Source organism: Ctenocephalides felis, unplaced genomic scaffold, assembly GCF_003426905.1.
Source record: "Ctenocephalides felis isolate EL2017-DRISC unplaced genomic scaffold, ASM342690v1 CF-g0.4_SCAFFOLD_01170, whole genome shotgun sequence".
NCBI lineage: Eukaryota > Metazoa > Arthropoda > Insecta > Siphonaptera > Pulicidae > Ctenocephalides > Ctenocephalides felis.
In genome coordinates this window covers 39517434-39538629 of record NW_020537324.1, presented here as the reverse complement: position 1 = coordinate 39538629, position 21196 = coordinate 39517434, and the positions used below count along the sequence as shown (strand labels likewise).

Here is a 21196-nt window from a genome sequence, read left to right as displayed (position 1 = left end):
ATATATATATATACTAGCTCACCCGGCAAACGTTGTTTTGCCATAAAAAATATGTCTAGTATGAAAATAACTGATTGCAAATTGGTACGTAAGTGAAAGGGGCAGCTAACAAAAAACATATGAATAGTTTATCCATATCCAAATATTTCTGGATAATATCAATAGTCTTTGCTAGAACCAACCTAATCTGAAACTGATTCTATTTATAACAATTAGCACATTTACAGTTTCAAGATTTTGATATATAATACCGCGCTTTTGATGAGTTCATTAATTTTTTATTTACGAAGTAAAACCCGATAATTCATTTCTAAATGATGTTGTTATGTGGCATGCCCAGCGAATTGACTAATATTTATGCTTTAAATTCTTATTTATAGTATATTTTTTATGATGTATATATGTATACACATACCTATAGTATGCAATTAATATAACTTTGATTCATTGATATTTAATTTCGTACTATATTTTTTAGCAGTAATCATATATATTTTAAATATTGTTTCATTTCCTGTGTTAATTTGTTTAACGCCAGATCCAACTAATTTTATACTTTAATTATCAATTTCATAGTCAATAATATTAATATTTAATAGAAATAAATTTAAAAAATCTCGCGAATATATATTGCTTTCTAAACTTTCCACCGATAACTTTCCTTCAATTCAAAATTGGCAACATAAAGTTACATAATATTCATTAAATTTTAATTCGGTTGAGTATTTTAGGCGTCCATTGCGGACGTTAGGTGTGACACTAAATTTATAAATATATATATATATATATATATAAAATATATATATATATATATATATATATATATATTTCAAAGTAACTAGCAGCCCATTCGTCGAAATAAAACCTTTATACCTTTTTTATTTCGACGAATGGGCTGCTAGTTACTTTGAAATATGTTTCAACGTCGAAAAAACTATCAATATATATATATATATATATATATATATATATATATATATATATATGTGTGTGTGTGTGTGTGTGTGTCTGTGTGTGTGTATTGTAGAACTTCGAACAAAGAATCAAAAAAGTAAAAAGTAATAAAAAGCAAAAAAGTTTTTTAAAAAACTATTTATTTATTTTCTGTCGACGTTTCGAAACTAGGTATGTTCCATCTTCAGGACATCAAAAAACATGATCTTGATAAGATTTAAGCAAACAATATGTTTAAGAAAAGCAGGTGATGTTTTTTTATATAAAATGAATAAAATTGTGAAAAAATAATGTACAGAAATGTGACAATATAATCAAAATGAAAATGATAAAAATAAATGAGTGGATAATATAACAAAATATTAGAAAAAGCGATTTTTCCCGAAAGAGAAGTGTATGTTTTCATCAAAAAATCCGATTCGCTAATTTTATGTTTTCTCGACGTTTTAAGCCATTCTGAATCAAATGAGACCAAATTTGGAAAAAAGTATGTATGGGCGTGTGTGTGTGTGAACAGATTTTTTGCCGTAAATCGAAGTTTTCTCAAAAAACGGCTGGACCGATTTGAAAAACTTAAAAGCCATCGATGTATCTCGATGAGGACTAGCGTTTCTGAGTTTTGTGCGACTATCGACCGCGCCTTTCTTTGTAAATCGCAGAAAAGTGAACAATATTTCGTCTACGTTTTAGCCCGCAATTCTGAATCGGTTTCGAAAATTCAAAAACCGTTTGATGGATATTGGTTGGGAATCGTGCTGATTAGTTTTCTTTTCTTGTAATAAAGTTTTTTTTAAAAAAAAATCGACAATTTTTACGATTTTTTTACGGTAGATACCATAGTTTTGTAGATCATACTAAAATATCACGGCCCTATGACAAGTTATTTAATATTAAAAACTCTTCAAAGTTTGCAAAAGTTAGTATCGTTTGTTTTGGCATTTGTCAAAATTAGACCTTTCATCGACGTTTCCTCAAAAAAGCCTGCACCGATTTCAGAAATTTAAAAGCCATTTTATGTATTTCAATGAGAACTATCGTTTGTCAGTTTTGTGAGACAATCTGCTGAGCCGTTTCTTTGTAATTCGAAAAAAAGTGTTAAACTTTTCGTCCACATTTAAGCTCATACTACCAAATCGATTTTAAAAAATCAAAAACTGTTCGAAAGATATTAGTTGGGAATGATACTGATTAGTTTTAGGTGAAAATCTACCGAGCCGTTTTCTTGTAATTAACTGTTAAAAAAAAAAATTTAAGCCGATTTTTATGGAACTTTTTTTGGCGATATATATCATGGTCTTATAGAACTTACTGAAATATTATGGCCTTGCGACAAGTATTTTAATTTTAAAATTTCATCAAAGTTAGAAAAAATGAGTAGTTTTTTTGACGTTTGTTCAAATTAAAATTAGCCAATTTACTTGGTATAACGATAGAGTACTTGGTCTTAATGAACATACTACACTATTAAAGTCCTACGGAAACTGGTTCAATTATAAAATGTATTGATTTTTTAAAATTTGCTTTTATAAAATACTCAGAGTTTTGTTGTTATGTTAAAAAAAATTAACACTTTCATACTTGTGCTCTGTACCCGTCAGGTGACATAATTTACCCACACGAATATTGCAAACTTCATGAGTCAGCAATGAAGAATCGTATGACTATGAAGTATATATACCATCGCTCAATAAGTCCGTAGGATAACACATCGATGATGTAGCTATGTAATCAAACAAATTATTTGTAGGAAGCAGCAACTTTAAGAAGATATATGTCAAAATTTCATGACAATCGAACGATTAGTTTCAAGTGACGCTGCCTTTGAGTTTTTCGAAACCATGAATTCAAAGAAATTTCGTATGTTGATTTATCATTGGTTTTCGATTGGTAAAATACCATTGCTGCCAAAGTATCGCTTGAGAAGTTTTATCTGGATTGTTCCAAATCGAGGAATATGGTGAAGAAGTGGTTTGCTGATTTTAATCGTGGCCATACAGTCACTGACGATGCTGAACGCTCTGGAAGGCCAATTGAGGTGGTTACACCGGAAAATATCAAAAAAGTCCACAGAAACGTTTTGGAAAACCGAAAAGCAAAATTGCCTGAGATGGCTGACCCCCTTAAGATATCAATAGAATGTCCTCGACATATCATAAACAAATATTTGAATAGAAAAAACCTCTGTGTAAAATGGGTGCCGCGCAAACTCACATTTGAGCACAACGTGTTGAAGATTCGTAAGAGTATTTGGAGCTGTTTAATCAAAATAAATCAGAGTTTTTGCATCAATATGTCACAATGGATATGACCTGGCTTCAACACTACACTCCGGAGTCAAATAGATAGTCAGCCGAGTGGACTAGACACGATGACGAGAAAAAATGCAACCAATCAGCTGCCAAGGTTATGGCGTCAGTTTTTTTGGGATACGCAAGAAATGATATTTTTCGACTATATTGAAAAAGGCCATACCATCAACAGTGACTATTATTTAACGTTATTAGAACATTTGAAGATCAAAAACCGCCCAATTGGAAAAAGAAACCCATGCTGCTCCATCAGGGCAACGCACCAATTCACAAATCCATGAAAACAGTGACCAAAAAATATGAATTAGACTTCGAATTGCTTTCCCAATCACTATATTTTCTAGATCTGTTCCCCAGCGACCATATCCTGTTCTCAGATCTCAAAAAGATGCTCGCTCTCAAGAAATATTTGTCAAATGATGATGGCCGAATTTTGTGGCTAAGTACAAATCCTACTACAAAAATGGGTTCGAAAAGTTCGAAGTTCACTATAATCGGTATATCGTCCTCGAAGAAAACTATATTGAATAAAAAAAAGAATTTTGCCAAAAAAATGGGTTTTTCTCAGCTATCCTACAGACTTATTGAGTGAAGGGCGCATTGCCATACAGAATCGGCCCCACCCTGGTATTTAAATAATTTACACGTCATTTTATAGGTCTATTTGATAAAAACCGATATACCAATTTTCAACTTTGTACCTCATCCTAGGGCCGAGATATCATTGAAAATATGCCAAAGTGGCCCCTTCTTTCAAACTCACTTTTTGACGTAACCATAAAAGATATCAAAAAAATATTTACGTGATTCTACTCACATTGCCTCAGACCACATTATGTAGAACAATCGATGCCAAAAAATCGTTTAGCAGAAAAACACAAAATAATTTTTCAATTGATATTTTTCGGTAGTGCGTTTAGTTGGACCACTTTCTAATTAGCGTTGTTCGAAAGCCTATTGTTTTTTCTTTAAGTACTGAAAATATGGTTTAAATCAATTTTGTGGAACACATTGGAAAATTGAAAAAACCGAAGCCAGTACACCCGCGCGTAACGCTAATAGTCCGGCAATTGCATGCAGTTCGTTCGGACGCAAAGCAGTGCGCGATGCGCCCGAAACAATTCTTAGGGAATTCTAAATGCGGAAATGTTTATTTTAGTGTTATATGTATAAACTCACGGAGTTTGAAATTTTTTAGACATTATTGGTTTTACTACATTAATTAAATCACTAAAACTAGTGGTGTATCGTGCAAATTGCTGGAACTTCCCATACTGTAATGAAATATTCGAAAAATATTGAATGCTTTCAAATATATTATTATAAATACTGAAGCTTTTATTATTCGAATTGATAGACAAAATAAAAGCGCTTATAAATTGGACAATGACGTTTAAATATATTTGCCTGAAAAGTAAATGAACAAAACTTAATAAAGCGAAGTTAGAATGAAGAATATTATCTAATATTTCTTATAATTGCATAAATTGAATGGCAAAGTTAAAATTATTTATTCAATTCGAATTATTTTCGATATTAAAAAAATAATAATTTTTGAGAATTAAAAAAAAATATTTTTTTGTTTTTTTTTTTTGAAAAAACAATCTTGTCGTCCAAAAAAACAAAAGCTTTTTTTAATCATTTAATCTGATTTTTCGTTTTCTTGAAATCTCGGCATCTATCTTTGCTCCGTATCTCCGACCTGTCTTTGTTAAAAACTAATCAGTACGTCTCCCCATCAGTAGGAATCGAATGTTTTTTTAATTATTCAAGAAATCATGAACAAAAAATTTTATCACATTCATATACGAAATATAACACAAATACACAGACACACATATCCATTTTTTCTATTGTATTCCAAAATGCTCAGAAACCTTCGAAACGTGAAGATGTGCAAACATTTTCGATTGCGATTTTGAACGATTACAATAACTTACCCTACGGAAAGTTAAAAATATACACTGAAATGAAATGCATTTAAATTGTCACTGTATTATAAGTAGATGCGAATGAGCTAATACAAAATTAGTTGAAAAAAAACACGAACTTTCGCATAAACCACACAAAAAATACATTTATTATATAAATAATATAATTTTCGAAATAAATTAATTAATACATTTTATATTATGGAAATAATGATTATTAGGATACTTTCAGTAATAATTTTTATAAATTACTGAACTATTCTTTATTATCACAATGTTACAACTATCATTCAAAAAAATAGTTTGTTGGGTTTGTTGAAACTACAATGTTTCATTATATCAATTATTTGTATGTATACATATAACTATAAAATAAATATTTTCGCATTCAGAGTTTCTTAAGAATTGTTTCGGGCGCATCGCGCACTGCTTTGCGTCCGAACGAACTGCATGCAATTGCCGGACTATTAGCGTTACGCGCGGGTGTACTGGCTTCGGTTTTTTCAATTTTCCAATGTGTTCCACAAAATTGATTTAAACCATATTTTCAGTACTTAAAGAAAAAACAATAGGCTTTCGAACAACGCTAATTAGAAAGTGGTCCAACTAAACGCACTACCGAAAAACATCAATTGAAAAATTATTTTGTGTTTTTCTGCTAATAATAAACGATTTTTTGGCATCGATTGTTCTACATAATGTGGTCTGAGGCAATGTGAGTAGAATCACGTAAATATTTTTTTGATATCTTTTATGGTTACGCCAAAAAGTGAGTTTGAAAGAAGGGGCCACTTTGGCATATTTTCAATGATATCTCGGCCCTAGGATGAGGTACAAAGTTGAAAATTGGTATATCGGTTTTTATCAAATAGACCTATAAAATGGCGTGTAAATTATTTAAATACCAGGGTGGGGCCGATTCTGTATGGCAATGCGCCCATACCCTTTATTCTGACTATAATTTGTAAATTCACATAATGTAGTTTGAATCTATTGGCAATTGCACAGACCTTTTTAAAATCGCTGGGACAAACACATAAATAGAAATTTCAGCCTTATAGGACAAAGTTTATTTCGAAACATATATTGCTGACTTTCCGGCTCGCCTGGCACGTACTTGTGCAGGTTGAAATCGTCTGGTATTATGATTTTATAACTTCTTTAATCTTTTGTTTGTTTGTTTGAAAAGTTAATATATATAAAACGTAAATAGCGATATATAGAAATTAAATTAGATAAATAGAAAGCCGGCTTGTGCACGCGCAATACTCGAATCTCAAGCTCAAGGTAAAATCTTTGACGAGATTGTATATGAATATAAAAATCTCATATTCAACAGCTTTTATATGTCATAATATCTCTAGTTACCAGTATTAACGGATTGTTTATTGTATCTGAAAACAAGGACAAAAAATTAAACAAAGCAACCAGGAAGAAGGAAACAAAAGACTTTCAACCTTCAGACTCATAACATGACAAGAAGAAATGGGTGATTTAATGATATTTCACTGTTCTAGTTCAAATATTAAAGCTTACAATCTCATTTTCCTAAAGATAAAGTATTACAAAGTTGCATAATTGTATAAGTAATAAAAAATAAATTTGATATTCAGATTTCTTGCTCTAAACTCTAAAACATTCTAATTAAAATGGTAAACCGATTATGACATATTTAAAGTATGATAGTAATTGAATTATGGAAATAAGCATAATGGTTTACATTAATAAATATGTGTAAATTGCTATATGACGTATTTATTTTTTACTTAATTGACATCTCACACAGAATCTTACCAGCCATCTTTGTTTCAAAATTCTTTGTATTTCAGAAAACAACATTTAATTTTCCATAATCTTAAATATTTATTTTATTTCATTTCCTGTTGGTTTCAATTTTTAATTATATGCAGCATGCAATTAAATAGTAAAAAAATAGTATTAGTCTAAAACAAAACAATATTTTTTTATTTGAATTTGATAGTTTTCAAGCTAATATTACGTCAATGTTTTCATCATAATTATAATGAAGACAAATATAATCCGCAAATCCTTTTTATCCTGCGATTTAATCATATCACAATGATAACAACACAATAAATGTTATATAAAAGAGTTTTATTCAGTATAAAATATTAGTTTTATTCAGCATATTTTTAATTTAGTCTTTACAATTTAACTTTACCATCATAATTTTCGCGTTATTATTTTCAATAAATGCATCATATGTAGTACATTTTGCATAAGAATGAAGTTTTAGAATAAAGGTGCTTGAATATTCGGCTTCAAAACGAAAAAAATTCGGTAAACTAGAAATATTGTATAAAGTATTTTTCGATGTTTTTAATAGATGGAACATATTGCCTGTTAAGGGGGTATTCTACTGTAGAATTTTGAAAAAATCGAAAAAATTTTTTTTTCATATTTTCAAAGTTTAGTTATTCAAAAATATGTCATTGAAAGGATTTTTCAAAATTATTATTATTTCCTGAGTTATAGCCGTTTTAGTGACGTGGCCTCGGTTCGGGTCCGACTTGTCTCAAAACTTTGAACGCGTTTTTCTCGGAACTACTTATTTCGAGCTGGCGGTAAGGATATCTCGATTTCTAATGAACCGATTTACTTCAAATTTGGAGAAGATCTTCTTTATACATCGCTTTATCGTATGGACCTTGCCCAAAACTATAACTTTTCATTTAGTATTTTTAAAAAATTTGGAATTGTTAAAAAAACATGAAAAAAACTAATTTTTTTTTCAAACTGCCGCCATTCGAACAAAAAATTTTTTTTCAGCTTATCCAAGGTTCATACGATAGCGACATCTATTATAATTAAGAATCCATCTATTTTTTATGTTTCAAATCACCAGGAGGGTTGGAATCATGTACGCCAGGACACCCTCTTTTTTTGGGAACCCCCACTTTGACGGCTCATAACTTTGTGAATTTTAATTATTTTTTTTTAATAATTTTTTTATATAATAATAAAATATCAATAAACAAATGATAAAAAAATCGATAGTAAAAATATTATTTGTTTCCTTTATACAGCGCTTCAAAAACCGGGCGAAATTCATGACTCTACAGTAGAATACCCCCTTAACTTATTTACTGTCTGATCAGTCTTATAATAAATTGTTTTTCCAATCTGTTTACACAATACGTAACCAATTTACCATAAATAATTGTTATTCATCTAAAGTTTAGATTCTAAACGAATTGAACTCATATAGTTAACCCGCATAGGCTTAAAACTATGCGGGTAAAAGTTTCATCTGAGATAGTTTGAATTTTAATTATTGCTATGATTTAAATGATATTTTCAGATGCCTATACAACCTTTCGTAAACAAGGTGCTAAAATACGCTGTTGAAGGATTGAAAGTATGAAAATTTACAAAATACTATTACTTTCATTCAAAAATGTAATATGAACTAATATACATTATCCAATAAAAAAAAGAAAAAATCATGCAAATGTTGATAAAATTATATTTTATATGATCTATAATTAAAAATTTCTTCAGTAATAGTAACCAAAAGTTTAAAATTTCAATTTCTTTAGTAAGAGTAACTAAAAGTTCAAAACATAACATTTACCTTATATTCTGCAATTTTTTTATCATGATAAGTCTGTTGCGCATCTGCTTTAAACTTATCTAGCAATTTTTGATGAACAGAATCATAAATCATCAACAGGGTTTCTTTGCCAAATACTTCAGTAGTCTCATGTCGATCTAACGTCTCACAAACTCCTGGTACATAGCAATATACCAGCCACCTACCACGAAAAATAGCTATAAGATTTTCATGAGATATACAAAAAAACAATAGAACAAAATACATAAACAACTAACGGCTTCAGGAGTTTCAAAACTAAAGCCTCGTGATTTCATAAGTAGTATTTGAAGGTAACATGCTTATATCTTATATATAAAATTCTTCTGTAATGGTGTATGAAAGGATAATCCTCCTAAACGATTATTCGGATTTTAATAAATCTTTCTGAAGTTTGTTAAGGGAATTTTTTAGGATTCATTTAATTATAGAAATATAGTTAGATTGTAGAAATAAATGGGAAAAAATTTCAAAAAACCGCCTATCATTGTTTGACATTGAAAATATTTGAGGCGTTGTTTGCCATTGAAAACAAATGAAGTCTGCCATCTGTCAAACTTTTCAATTCACTTATAGCCTAAGACAATATTAAAATATAATATATTCATGATTATGAATAAGAAAAATGTGATATCTACATTATTATTGACGAAAAGCACCTGAGTTGTGCCAAAAATTAAAATAATATAAGATACAATATATATGGCAGATAACAGTCTGCGCATGCGTCTGACGGTTGTGGACTGTCAGTGAAAATACCCTATTTAATTCAATTTGACAGATTATTATTTTTTAACTAATGCAGTTTTGCCTTACTTTACTAAATCACAATACAAAAAAATTACTTATTCAAAAAATTTTCTCACGTCAGAAATTAGTTATTTTGTCGTACAAAATTTATAATTAGTTCCATCAGTTTTAATAAGTTACTAATAAGTTAGTGAGCTGAATGATCCTCGCCTCTGGGTGCAGGTAGAATTTTTGTTAAAATGATCCCCATTAGTGGGGACATAGTGTCAAACAATGCTGGTGATGCAATCAATAAATCACACAATAATTTGAACACAACGCTATGTTCAGGTATATCAGATATAGCCCGAAACCCGCTGACCAGCTCATGCGACGGTATGACTAGTAAAGTAGAACTAGTGGCTGAACTGTCACATATAATTCCGGAAAATGTCATTTTACAACGGAATGAGTCATTGAAGTGCCTTGAGAATCTGATAAATGAACTGCATATGATTGTCAAATCAAAGTCAAACATACATAAAGAGGTGAAAATAAAAACAGGCAACATAGCGGCCGTAATTAAAAGATTTATTGATTTAGACAACCAATTGTTAGAGGAAAAAGGCCGAACCACGGATGATACGGAAGTTATGATAAATGAAGTGCAATGTTGTGAGACAGCCCCTATAGAAAAAAGTGTACGGCAGGACACAAGCAAAGCCACAAGAAACCGAAACTCACAACATATAAGCAATAATCAGGTTAATGAGAAAAATGGTTTGCCAAGACGTCAGACGATCATAGAAATATGTAATGAAGAAAAAATCGAGGTAAATGACTGGCATAAAGTTCAGCCGAGAAAACAGAAAAAAAAGGAAGCAAGGGTACATCTGTCAGAACAGGACTCTAACCATAAAATGATAAAAAATCATAGAATTTTTCCAAAACCAAATGCCTTATTAATCCGGCCGACCGAAAAAGTTAATTATTCCGAAATATTACGTCGCATCAAACATGATGTCCCTGATGACAAGGTAAATACGACAGTAGAGAAAATAAACAAAACCAGAAATGGAGACTTGTTGATAACTATTTCTAAGAAAAGTGAGGACAAAGGCCAAGGACTGCAACAGATTATCGCAGGTGTGTTAAAGGATGAGGCCGAAGTTATTTATAAGGGGCACCAAGAAACTATAGAAATAAGGGATATTGATGATGAAACATCAAAAATTGATATCCAGATAGCACTACAAAAAGCAACCGGGGGAGCCTGCAACACACCAGCAGAAGAAATTAGGCTTCGTAAGGCATATAGAGGTACCCAGATTGCTACTGTAGCTCTTCCAGCGGCAGTTGTACACGATCTGCTCAAAGCAAGTAGCAAAATACGAATTGGATGGGTCAACTGTCAAATTAAAATCATCAAGTAACCAATTCGATGTTTTAAATGCTGGCTATTCGGACATTATGGATCACAGTGCAAGAGCGAAGTGAATCGGACCAATCTATGCTTTAGATGTGGACAAGAAGGTCACAAAATAGCCAACTGTATAAATGCAGCAAAATGTGCACTATGCGCTGAAAATGGAAACTCTGAAAATGTAGCACATCATGCCGGCACTCACAGATGTCCTCTATATAGGGAGGCCATAGAGAAAATAATGAACGCAAAAGCATGAAGATAATACAGCTAAACATGAATCATTGTGAGGCTGCACACGACTTGCTTATGCAGACGGTAAGAGATATGAAAATTGATGTTGCCCTCTTATCAGAACCTTACAAACATCTAACTGATTGGCCATGGGAAACGGACAGTACCACCAAAGCCGTTATTTGGTCCTGTGGCAAGTTTTGTTTCCAAAATGTTGTTAACAATAGCAACGCTGGATTTGTCGCAGCATCATTAGATGGCATACATTTATACAGCTGTTACGCTCCACCTAGTCTTTCTTTGCCAGATTTTGTCGATTTTTTAGATCGTCTTGTGGAGGATGCAAAACGACACCACCCCGTAGCGATAGCCGGTGACTTTAACGCATGGGCGGTAGACTGGGGAAGTAGGAAGACTAATGCAAGAGGTAAAGCACTTTTGGAGGCCTTCAATGCACTTGACGTGGTTTTACTTAATAGTGGTGATAAACCAACCTTTGAAAAGGGCAGTGCAAGCTCAATAATAGACCTTACTTTTGTTAGCAATAGCCTCGTCAGAGGAATTTGCAATTGGGAGGTATTAGATATCTACACTGCTAGTGACCACAATGCAATCATCTGGGAAATATCAACAGATAGAAACATTAGAAGACATGCGAAAATATCTAAAGCCATTGGGTGGAAAATAAAATCTTTTGATGAAAGCGCCATGAGAGTTGCCTTAAATTGCAAACCTATAATTTCAGAACACGCAGATGAGCATACTAGAGAGCTGATGGAGAGAATAACCGAAGCCTGTGATATCAGTATGACTCGTAAACATGGCATAAATCAAAGACAATCTGTGCACTGGTGGACTGAAGAAATCAGCTCTCTTCGTAAAGAGTGCCTAAAGAAAAGAAGGATCTCTCAGCGTGGATATAGTCTCAGTAATTCTGCACAACTGGTAGTGGAATATAAACAAGCACGTAGACAACTAAATAAAGCTATCAAAGATAGTAAAGTTAGGTGCTGGAAAGAACTTTTGGATGAAGTCGAGGAAAATCCATGGGGAAGACCTTATAAGACTGTAATGTCTCGCCTCAAAAGCCAGCCAATACCTTCACCAACTTGCCCACGACTATTGAATAAAATAGTAACTACTTTGTTTCCACGACAACCTAATTTGAACTACCAGGTAACACATGTAGAACAGAATAATATTCCACTTATAACACTGCAAGAACTGATGGAAGCTTGTCATCGCGTTGGTAATAGCAAGGCACCGGGATTAGATGGAATTCCTAATATTGCCTTGAAAACATCAATTATGACATCTCCGACAATGTTTCTTAATGCATATAATACATGCCTGAAAGAAGGGGTTTTTCCACGAAAATGGAAACAGCAAAGACTAGTGCTTATTCCCAAAGGAAAAAAACCACCAGATGAACCATCATCCTATCGTCCAATATGCATGCTGGATACAGCGGGTAAAATTTTTGAAAGAATAATTCACCAAAGAATAGATGCAGTAGTTGATCCAATCCTAGCAGACAATCAGTATGGTTTTCGCAAAGGGCGATCAACTATCGATGCTATAAACTTGGTAGTTAATACCGCCAAGGAGGCAATTGCTGGAACCAGATGGAAGGGGGGTTCCAAAAGTACTGCCTTGTAGCTACATTGGATATAAAAAATGCTTTTAATTCTGCAAACTGGGATTGCATTATGAATGCACTCCGTGACAAGAACGTGCCAGCATACCTATGCAATATAGTCGCAAGCTACTTTACAGACAGAATTCTAATGTACCATTCACGCGATGGTACAGAAGAATATAATATAACAGGAGGTGTGCCGCAGGGCTCTGTTCTAGGCCCTTTGCTGTGGAATATTATGTATGATGGCCTTTTGAGACTAGAGTTTCCAGAATGTGTGAAACTAGTAGCATATGCAGACGATGTTGCCATAGTGGTTGTCTCCAAACAAATTGATGACATCGTAAGCCTATTCGATATTACATTCAGAAAAATTAATCGGTGGATGGGAACAATGAATCTCCAATTAGCACAACAAAAAAGTGAAGCTGTTCTTATCACTAGTAGGAAAAGAATTGAGACCATCAAGCTAAAGATAGGAAATCTTGAGATCACGTCAAAACCTCACATCTGTTACCTTGGCGTAATGCTTGATGCTCGTTTGAATTTCAATCAACAGGTGGAACACGTTAGTGCTAAGGCGTCAATAGTTAGGACGAAACTTGCTCGACTGATGCCTAATATTGGAGGTCCTAAACAAACCAGAAGGATATTACTATCGTCAGTTATTACTTCAGTGCTGACATATGGTATCTCCATATGGGGTGATGCTCTTAAATCTCAAAAATCGAGGAGAATGGCAGGGCCCTTATACCGTCTCAGTGCTATAAGAATTGCTTGCGCATTTCGCACAATATCGGCGGAAGCAGTGTGCGTCATTTCAGGAACTGTGCCTCTCTTAGTCTTAGCAGAGGAAAGACGGACAATTTACCATAGAAGACATCAACAACTGTGTCCTGAAAAGTTAAGATTAGAAGAACGGCAGAACAGCATTGACCGATGGCAGCGACTGTGGGATGTCGCTGTAAAGGGCAGATGGACGCATCGTCTCATTCCTAACATCAAAGTCTGGCTAAGTCGCAAGCACGGCGAAGTAAACTATTATACTACGCAAATGCTATCGGGGCATGGCTGTTTTCGAGCCTACCTACACCGATTCAAGCACGATAGCTCGCCGGATTGCCCATATTGTTTGGGCGAAATCGAAGATGCTGAGCACGTGTTCTTCGTGTGCCCGCGATTTGGTGCTCTACGGGATGATGTGGAGGAGACATTGAGACGCACAATTACCCCAGGTAATGTTGTTGAAGTGATGCTGACAAGTGAAGCTGCTTGGAACGCCATAGACAGATTTGCGAGAGACGTTTTAATGGACCTGCGTTCTATAGAGAGAGAAAGGACGAATGGGACTTCGCCCATTTAAAAGATAAGTAAAATGTTTATGAATTATAACATTGTTTATAACAAGTTAAGAATTGTAACATTCTAGATCCTCCCCCCACGAAGTAATGCCTAGCGGCGGTTTCCGTGGGGACCAGAGGCAGGGGCAAAGCGGAGGTTTTAGTCGGTATTATACCAGGGCGGTATCGAGTCCGACATACCCAGACAGAAGATCGGTCTGGGATGCATAAAAGCATTTCCTTCGCTATACAAAAAAAAAAAAAAAAAAAAAAAAAAAACTTATTCAAAAAATTATTTAGAAATTTCATTGTGTCAAAAATTTATATGTTTGGCAGTGGATACAAAATATTTACTCAAGTCAATGAAGCGTTTTGGATGTGAATTTTTTTACTGTGCTCCAATTCGTATGAGATTTTGGAATCAGGTTCATCTTACTCTTAAGTTCAAAAGTGAAAATAATTTAGACTTCACATGTGCATGACACCCCATTCTCAGTGGTATAATTTTATTCGTTTTCGAAATAACATCGGATATCAATAGAAAAACTAATAAGAAAAAAAAATTATAATGTTTTTCAAAAAATACTATCAAGTTACTGGCTACTAAAAATTCCTTTCTTCATGGAGTTTTTCATCTTTTTTTTGCAAACATCCCCGAAAATATATATATATTTTAATAAAAATCATGTAATGAACAAAATATATCAATTATAATCTTAGTAAATCGGTGTTTTATAACATGTCCTAGGAACAATATTAAGCTAGATATGAAAAAGCGTTTTTCATTTTGTTCGAGATTTAATTGGTGAGGTATTACATTATATATATACCATGGGGTTTCACAGTGCTCAAATGGAACTTTTGAATTGTAGACATAGGTACTAGTGATGGGCGTTGAATCAACAAACGGTTATTTTCAACCGTTTCTTCTTCGTTAGCCAACTAACCGTTTCGTCGCAACGAAATGACTAGTTGAAAATCAACTTGTTTCGAAGCAGTTGAAAACATGGCGGCCAGTTAGTTATTCAACGATATAGGAATTCGTTCGTTGTTGAAAACGAACGTACGCAGGTACCTGACGTCGGAAAGGATCAACTAATACTATGAAAATCGCTTATTGTTAGGCTACTGCTTTTATAATATTGCAGATGTACGTGTACATATTAAAAGAAACTTGCAACACGCGCCAAATCGTTTAATTTTAGAAAATCAGTTACATTTATTATAGTTTTCAATGGTTAATATTTTTTCATAAATTTCTCATAGCATTTGTCTTGTAATATTTTTTTTAAAACTAAACCTGAAAATTGATTTTTTATTTTTCATAACATTTTTATATGACTATATATTTTTATATTGCTATTTTTATATAACATGTAAATTCGTTGTTTTAGTATATGGCTTTGCAGTAATGAAAATATTTAAGTTTTTTAAATTAAACCTTTATTTATTATTAATAATAATAAATGTGATATATATATATGTGTGTGTGTGTGTTTGTAATAAATGTGACAATTCACATTTACTTCTTTTTATTCATCAAATCCAACGTCAACTTGACTTTTATAAGAACAAACTTCATATTAACAACTTTCAATAAAACAGTTATTTCAACTATCAGTTTCTTAACGTTGCCAGCGTTGAATCGTTAAAAATAACTATAGTTGAAAAATAACTAGTTATTTAACTAGTTGACGAAACCCCGATAACCGTTTCGTTTCGTTGACGGTTTTGCCGCCACCTCTAATAGGTACAGGACAACGTCTGCAGGGTCATCTAGTATATATATATAGATAATGCACCAATGCAACTTATATTTTAAGCCCGGTGCCCACGTCGCCAGATTTCATGCCGGACAGTTTTTGTTTGTTTGTTACTCTAGCAACGACATGATAAATCATAATTTACGATCTTGCCCGACATAATTTGCGATCTTGCCTGCCAGATTTCACGTTTAAGATCTCTATTCACAACGGCGGTATCCTCATCATAATTGCTGTGTAAAACCGTTGCCTTAGCAACGTCGGAATTTGATTTCATAACAACTTCTGTCCTCGCAAATTCCTGCCGTACTTTACGAATAGAGCATGTCCTTTTCGGCGATAGATGAACTATCGTGTGGCCGATACCTTCAGTGTCCAATAGGAAAGCTGTATTTTGTCACGTAAATATCAATGCGTACTTGATTCATGTACTTCGATTTTGGAAGCGTTTAGATTTTATTTTGTAAATAGCTATTGTGTATATATATAGCGGCGTGAATAAATGATTAGTTTAGGAAACGCAGTTCAGTAATTTTAAAATATTCAAATTTCCGAAAAAACTTAAATATGCATTTTTTTTTCAAATTTTATATGAAATATCAAAAAAATTCAAAATTTCCAAAAAATTAAAAAAACTAGTGGGGTGTATGGCATCATGTCTTAAGGCAAATTGCTGGAACTTCCCGTACCGTAACGAAATGTTCGAGGAATACTGAATGTTTTCAAATAGATTATTATAAATATATACTTTGAATTTTACAATTCATATTTTATAGGTCTAAAATACACTAATGTTTATAAGTGTACAAACAGAGAATTGTAAGAATTGTAAACAAAAACATATATGTATCGCATCTGATTAGGATTTAAGTGAAATAATAATAATTAAAAGATAATAAAATGCTCCAGTTTAAAATAATGCTAAACAGTTTAATATAACGAATATTGTAACATTGTCTAATATTTATGAGAATTATATTAACTGAATTGCAAAGTTGAAATTATTTGTTCGAAGTATATTAGAACTTAAGTCAGAATTAAAAATAAAATCTGATTTATTTTCGATATACAAAAAAAATTTTTTTTGAAGAAAAAAAAAATGAAAAAAAAAACAATTTGAAACAATTTTTGTTATTCCAAAATTAATTATTTTGTTAAAACAAGCAGAAAGTTCTTTGAATCAATAAAATCGGACGCTTAGTTCTCTCAAAAATTGCCATTTTTTGCACATTTAGCTCTGCATCTTCTAAATGGCTGGGCCTGTCTTTGCCAGAAACTAATAACCACTTCTCCCAATCATTACAAATTGAATGTTTTTTAGATCATTCAAATCGGATGCTCGGTTCTCTCAAAAACTCGATTTCTATTTTCTGCACTCTTTGCTCTTTTTCTCCGTAACTGCTCGACCTGCCTTTTTCAGAAACTAATCAGCACATCTCCCTATCAATAGGAATCGAATGTTTTTTTAACCATTCAAATCGGTTGATCCGTGCGCCCGAAAACGTGAACAAAAAAATGCGGACACACAAAACACACACACACACATTCATTTTTTCTGAGGTATGCCAAAATGTTCAGGAACCTTCAAAACGTCGAGAAATGCAAAAAAAAAATCAATTTCGATTTTTAGACGATTACAATAACTTACCCTACGGGAAATTAAATTTTTTTTTTTTTTTTTTGTTACAATTTATTTTTGCTAATCAAGACTTTAATGTCTTATTTACAAAATTGATATGAGCAAAAAAAAAATACAAAAAAACAAAAAATGCAATACATTGAATATAAAATGAAAAAAGTTGAAATAAAAATTAAATTAAAACAGTAATACAAAAATAATAACATAAATGAACGATGACGTGATGATGTATGCCGCGTACTACGTCAGGACGCGTGCAGACATTGGGCTAGGTGTTTGGTAGATCGGAAGGCCATTTCTTGCTCAATCTTCTTATCGGTCTCTGAATCGCTTGAATTGTAGGATTTGTATGCTGGATTAATTTGTTGTTAAAAGATGAACTTCTAATCTTGATCATTTCGTTGACTGTTGAGATTTTCAAATCCTTATGTAGGCAAAAATTCGAAATATACCAAGGCGCATTAGTAAGGATACGAAGAATTTTATTCTGGCACCTTTGAATGATGTTTATGCTAGATTTGCAAGAGCAACCCCATAGTTCGATTCCATAAGTCCAAATGGGCACTATGATAGTTTTATACAAAAGTACCTTGTTATCGAGAGAGATTTCAGATTTCCTCCCAAAAAGCCAGTAAAAATCTTTTATTTTCAGTTGGATTTGTTTCTTTTTATATTCAATGTGCGTTCTCCATGTCAATTTCGAATCAATGTGCATGCCTAAATATTTAACAGAATTGCATGGTGGAATTATTGAATTGTTCATGATGATAGGTGGACTGTTGTGATGTTTTAAAGAAACAATTATGTGCTGAGATTTTTCGATATTGATTTTGATATTCCAATCTAAAAACCATTTTTCGAGACTAGATAAATAATTTTGTAACTGGCAAGTTGCTGTTCTAATATCGGAATTGCATGAAATAATTGCTATGTCATCGGCGTAAGTGCATATGGTTAGAAGATCATCTGTGGGCATATCGTTTGTGAAAAGAAGATAAAGTACAGGGCTTAGCACACTGCCCTGTGGTACCCCGCATTCTATATTTCTGATGCTCGAAGTCACATCTTTAATTTTGATTCTAAATTTTCTATTAAGCAAATATGAGCTTAAGATATTGAAGTAGTTTGGAAAAGTTGTTTTGATTTTATATAGGAGTCCTGAGTGCCAAACCTTATCGAAAGCCTGACTGACATCTAAGAATACGGCTACACTGTGTTCATTTCTATTCATGGCTTCAAGAATACGAGACACCGTTCTGTTGCATTGTTGAATTGTAGAGTGATTTTTTCTGAAGCCAAACTGATGGTGAGGAATCCAACTATCATTCGGATGATCTTCTGACAATCTCTGCAACAAAAGTCTCTCTAAAATTTTCGATAATATCGATAAAAGACTGATAGGACGGTATGAACTAGCAGTGTGATGGTTTTTGTTTGGTTTAGCGATCATAATAATTTCTGCAGTCTTCCACGCTGTGGGCCAATAATTGTATTGAAGTATGGCGTTGAAAATATTTGTTATATATAAGATACCTTTTGTAGGCAATTCTTTTAACATCTTTGGAGTAATTTTATCCATACCTGGCAAAGATCTATTTTTTATCCTTTTTATTTCACATAAGACATCATTTGGTGAAAAATGTCCTAACGGTGTAGAATGTATGGGTTGATTTACGAAATTGTTAATTAAATTATTCTGGGAAATATTTCGAGCGCTAAAACTGCTACTTAGATGATCAGCAAATGCCTCCGCTTTTTCTTCGTTGCTTTTTGCCCAAATGAATCCGTTTTGGCTGGTTATTTTCAGAGGAGGGTTTTGTTGTAGGGATTTACTTTTGTTTCTGATTGGTTTCCATATGGAATTATCGTACCTATTTAACTGCAATATATACGACCTGAATGTACAATTCTTCCATTCTTACATTTTTTTCTTCAGCGTGTTATTGAGATGATTAAGCGATGTCTTATCCGTTGGTAGATGAGAATGTTGCCAGGTACGTCTTGCTCTTCGTTTCTGTGCAATTAGCTTCTTAATCTCTTGCGGAATTATTAGATTATCATTTCTTGGAATAATGTTCGGGGTGATCTGCTTGGTTGTTTCACGTACAATCTCAGAAAAATAATCTATATTATTTTCTATATCAATAACGCTTGTAGGCCTAGATTTTGGAAATAATTTTGAATCAAGTATGGATTTGAATTGAATCCAGTTAGAAAGATTGTTGTGTAGAATATGATTGTTGATAACTGGAGTAAGAAATGTGCTCAACGTCACAAGTATTGGAGAATGATCTGAAGAGAGATCGTAACTAGATTCAACATTGAGATTTGAAAGATCAATACCTTTCACTATAAAAAAAATCTAAAAGGTCTGGAACTTTAGTAGGGTCAGAAGGCCAATAAGTTGGACTGCAAGTTGAAATAAAGGAGAGGTTATTTTGCCCTATGGCTGCATGAAGAATCTTTCCTTTGGCTGTAGTCAGTCTAGAACCCCAGGCAATATGTTTACAATTAAAGTCACCACCAATGATAAATTTATTAACTAATTGAGAGAAAAATGAAGAAAACTGAGCACAAGAAATTTTGAATCTTGGTGGACAATAAACAGCAGAAACACAAAAATTATATAAATTTGTTTCAACAGAAATTTGAGTTGCTTGTAGAAAATCATCAGAAATATTTGGTAGAACAAAATGCTTTATATTATTTTTGATTAATATAGCCGAACCGCCGCGAGCCCTGCCACTTGGGTGATTTGAATTATAAGTAGTGTAGTTATAAATTTTGAAGTAGTATTTTTCAGTGAAGTGAGTTTCTGAGATTAATAAGATATCTATTAAGTTTAACTTTAAAAAACATTCTACTTCATTTTTGTGAGGTATTAAACCGTTGGCATTCCATTCAGCAATTTTAATTATTTTTGCCATTGCTTTTGTTGTTGACTAACGTGGATAACATATTTATTATTATGGTGTTCTGTTGCAAAAGCTGATTGAAGATATTTTTAAATTCTAAAATAAGTGTTGCTAGAGAATCAGAATCAGGATTTGAAGGTGAATGATTAGAAGCAGAGTAATTGTTTTTTGCAATGTCTGCATAGGATGAATTTTGAATTGTTGGATTTAAGGCCGGAGAAATGTTGTTTATTTTATTTTTAGATTTAGAATTATTAGAATTTTTAAAATTTTGGTTATTTGGATTTGGATTTATGACTGATTGATATACTGGAGTTTTGTTTCTTTGTTCTTTAATTTTTGGAAAGTATGAGCAACCGCGATAATTAGCTGGATGAGCACCGTCGCAAAAATAACAACATGCCGGAGCATTCGGATCTTTGGTACAAGCTATAGTATTATGATTGTCACCGCATTTTAGGCAAGCAAATGGTCTATTGCAGTAATTTTTGGTGTGATTAAAGAGTTGACAGCGAGTGCATTGTATAATGTTGTTGGACTTTCTCGGTGGTTCGACGCGTATTATGCAGTTGAATAATTTATAAATGTTATAAATATTTTTGTTATTTCTATTTGGTTCCAGATCAACAAAAAACATATTAAGAGGTTCTTTTGTTATTCTATGTCTAATATTTAGGATATTACGTACGACATGACCCTGTTTTAAT

The 21196-nt window shown here is 32.7% G+C and overlaps 1 protein-coding gene across 1 annotated transcript in view; it reads right to left on the bottom strand.

Moving 5' to 3' along the window:
• Positions 1-21196, bottom strand: part of LOC113367215 (histone acetyltransferase KAT2A-like) — a 100347-nt gene that overhangs the window by 24278 nt on the left and 54873 nt on the right. Inside the window, exon 6 of the mRNA XM_026608845.1 lies at positions 8790-8970. Coding sequence (XP_026464630.1) covers positions 8790-8970 — 181 coding nt within the window. The remainder of the gene's footprint in view (positions 1-8789; positions 8971-21196) is intronic.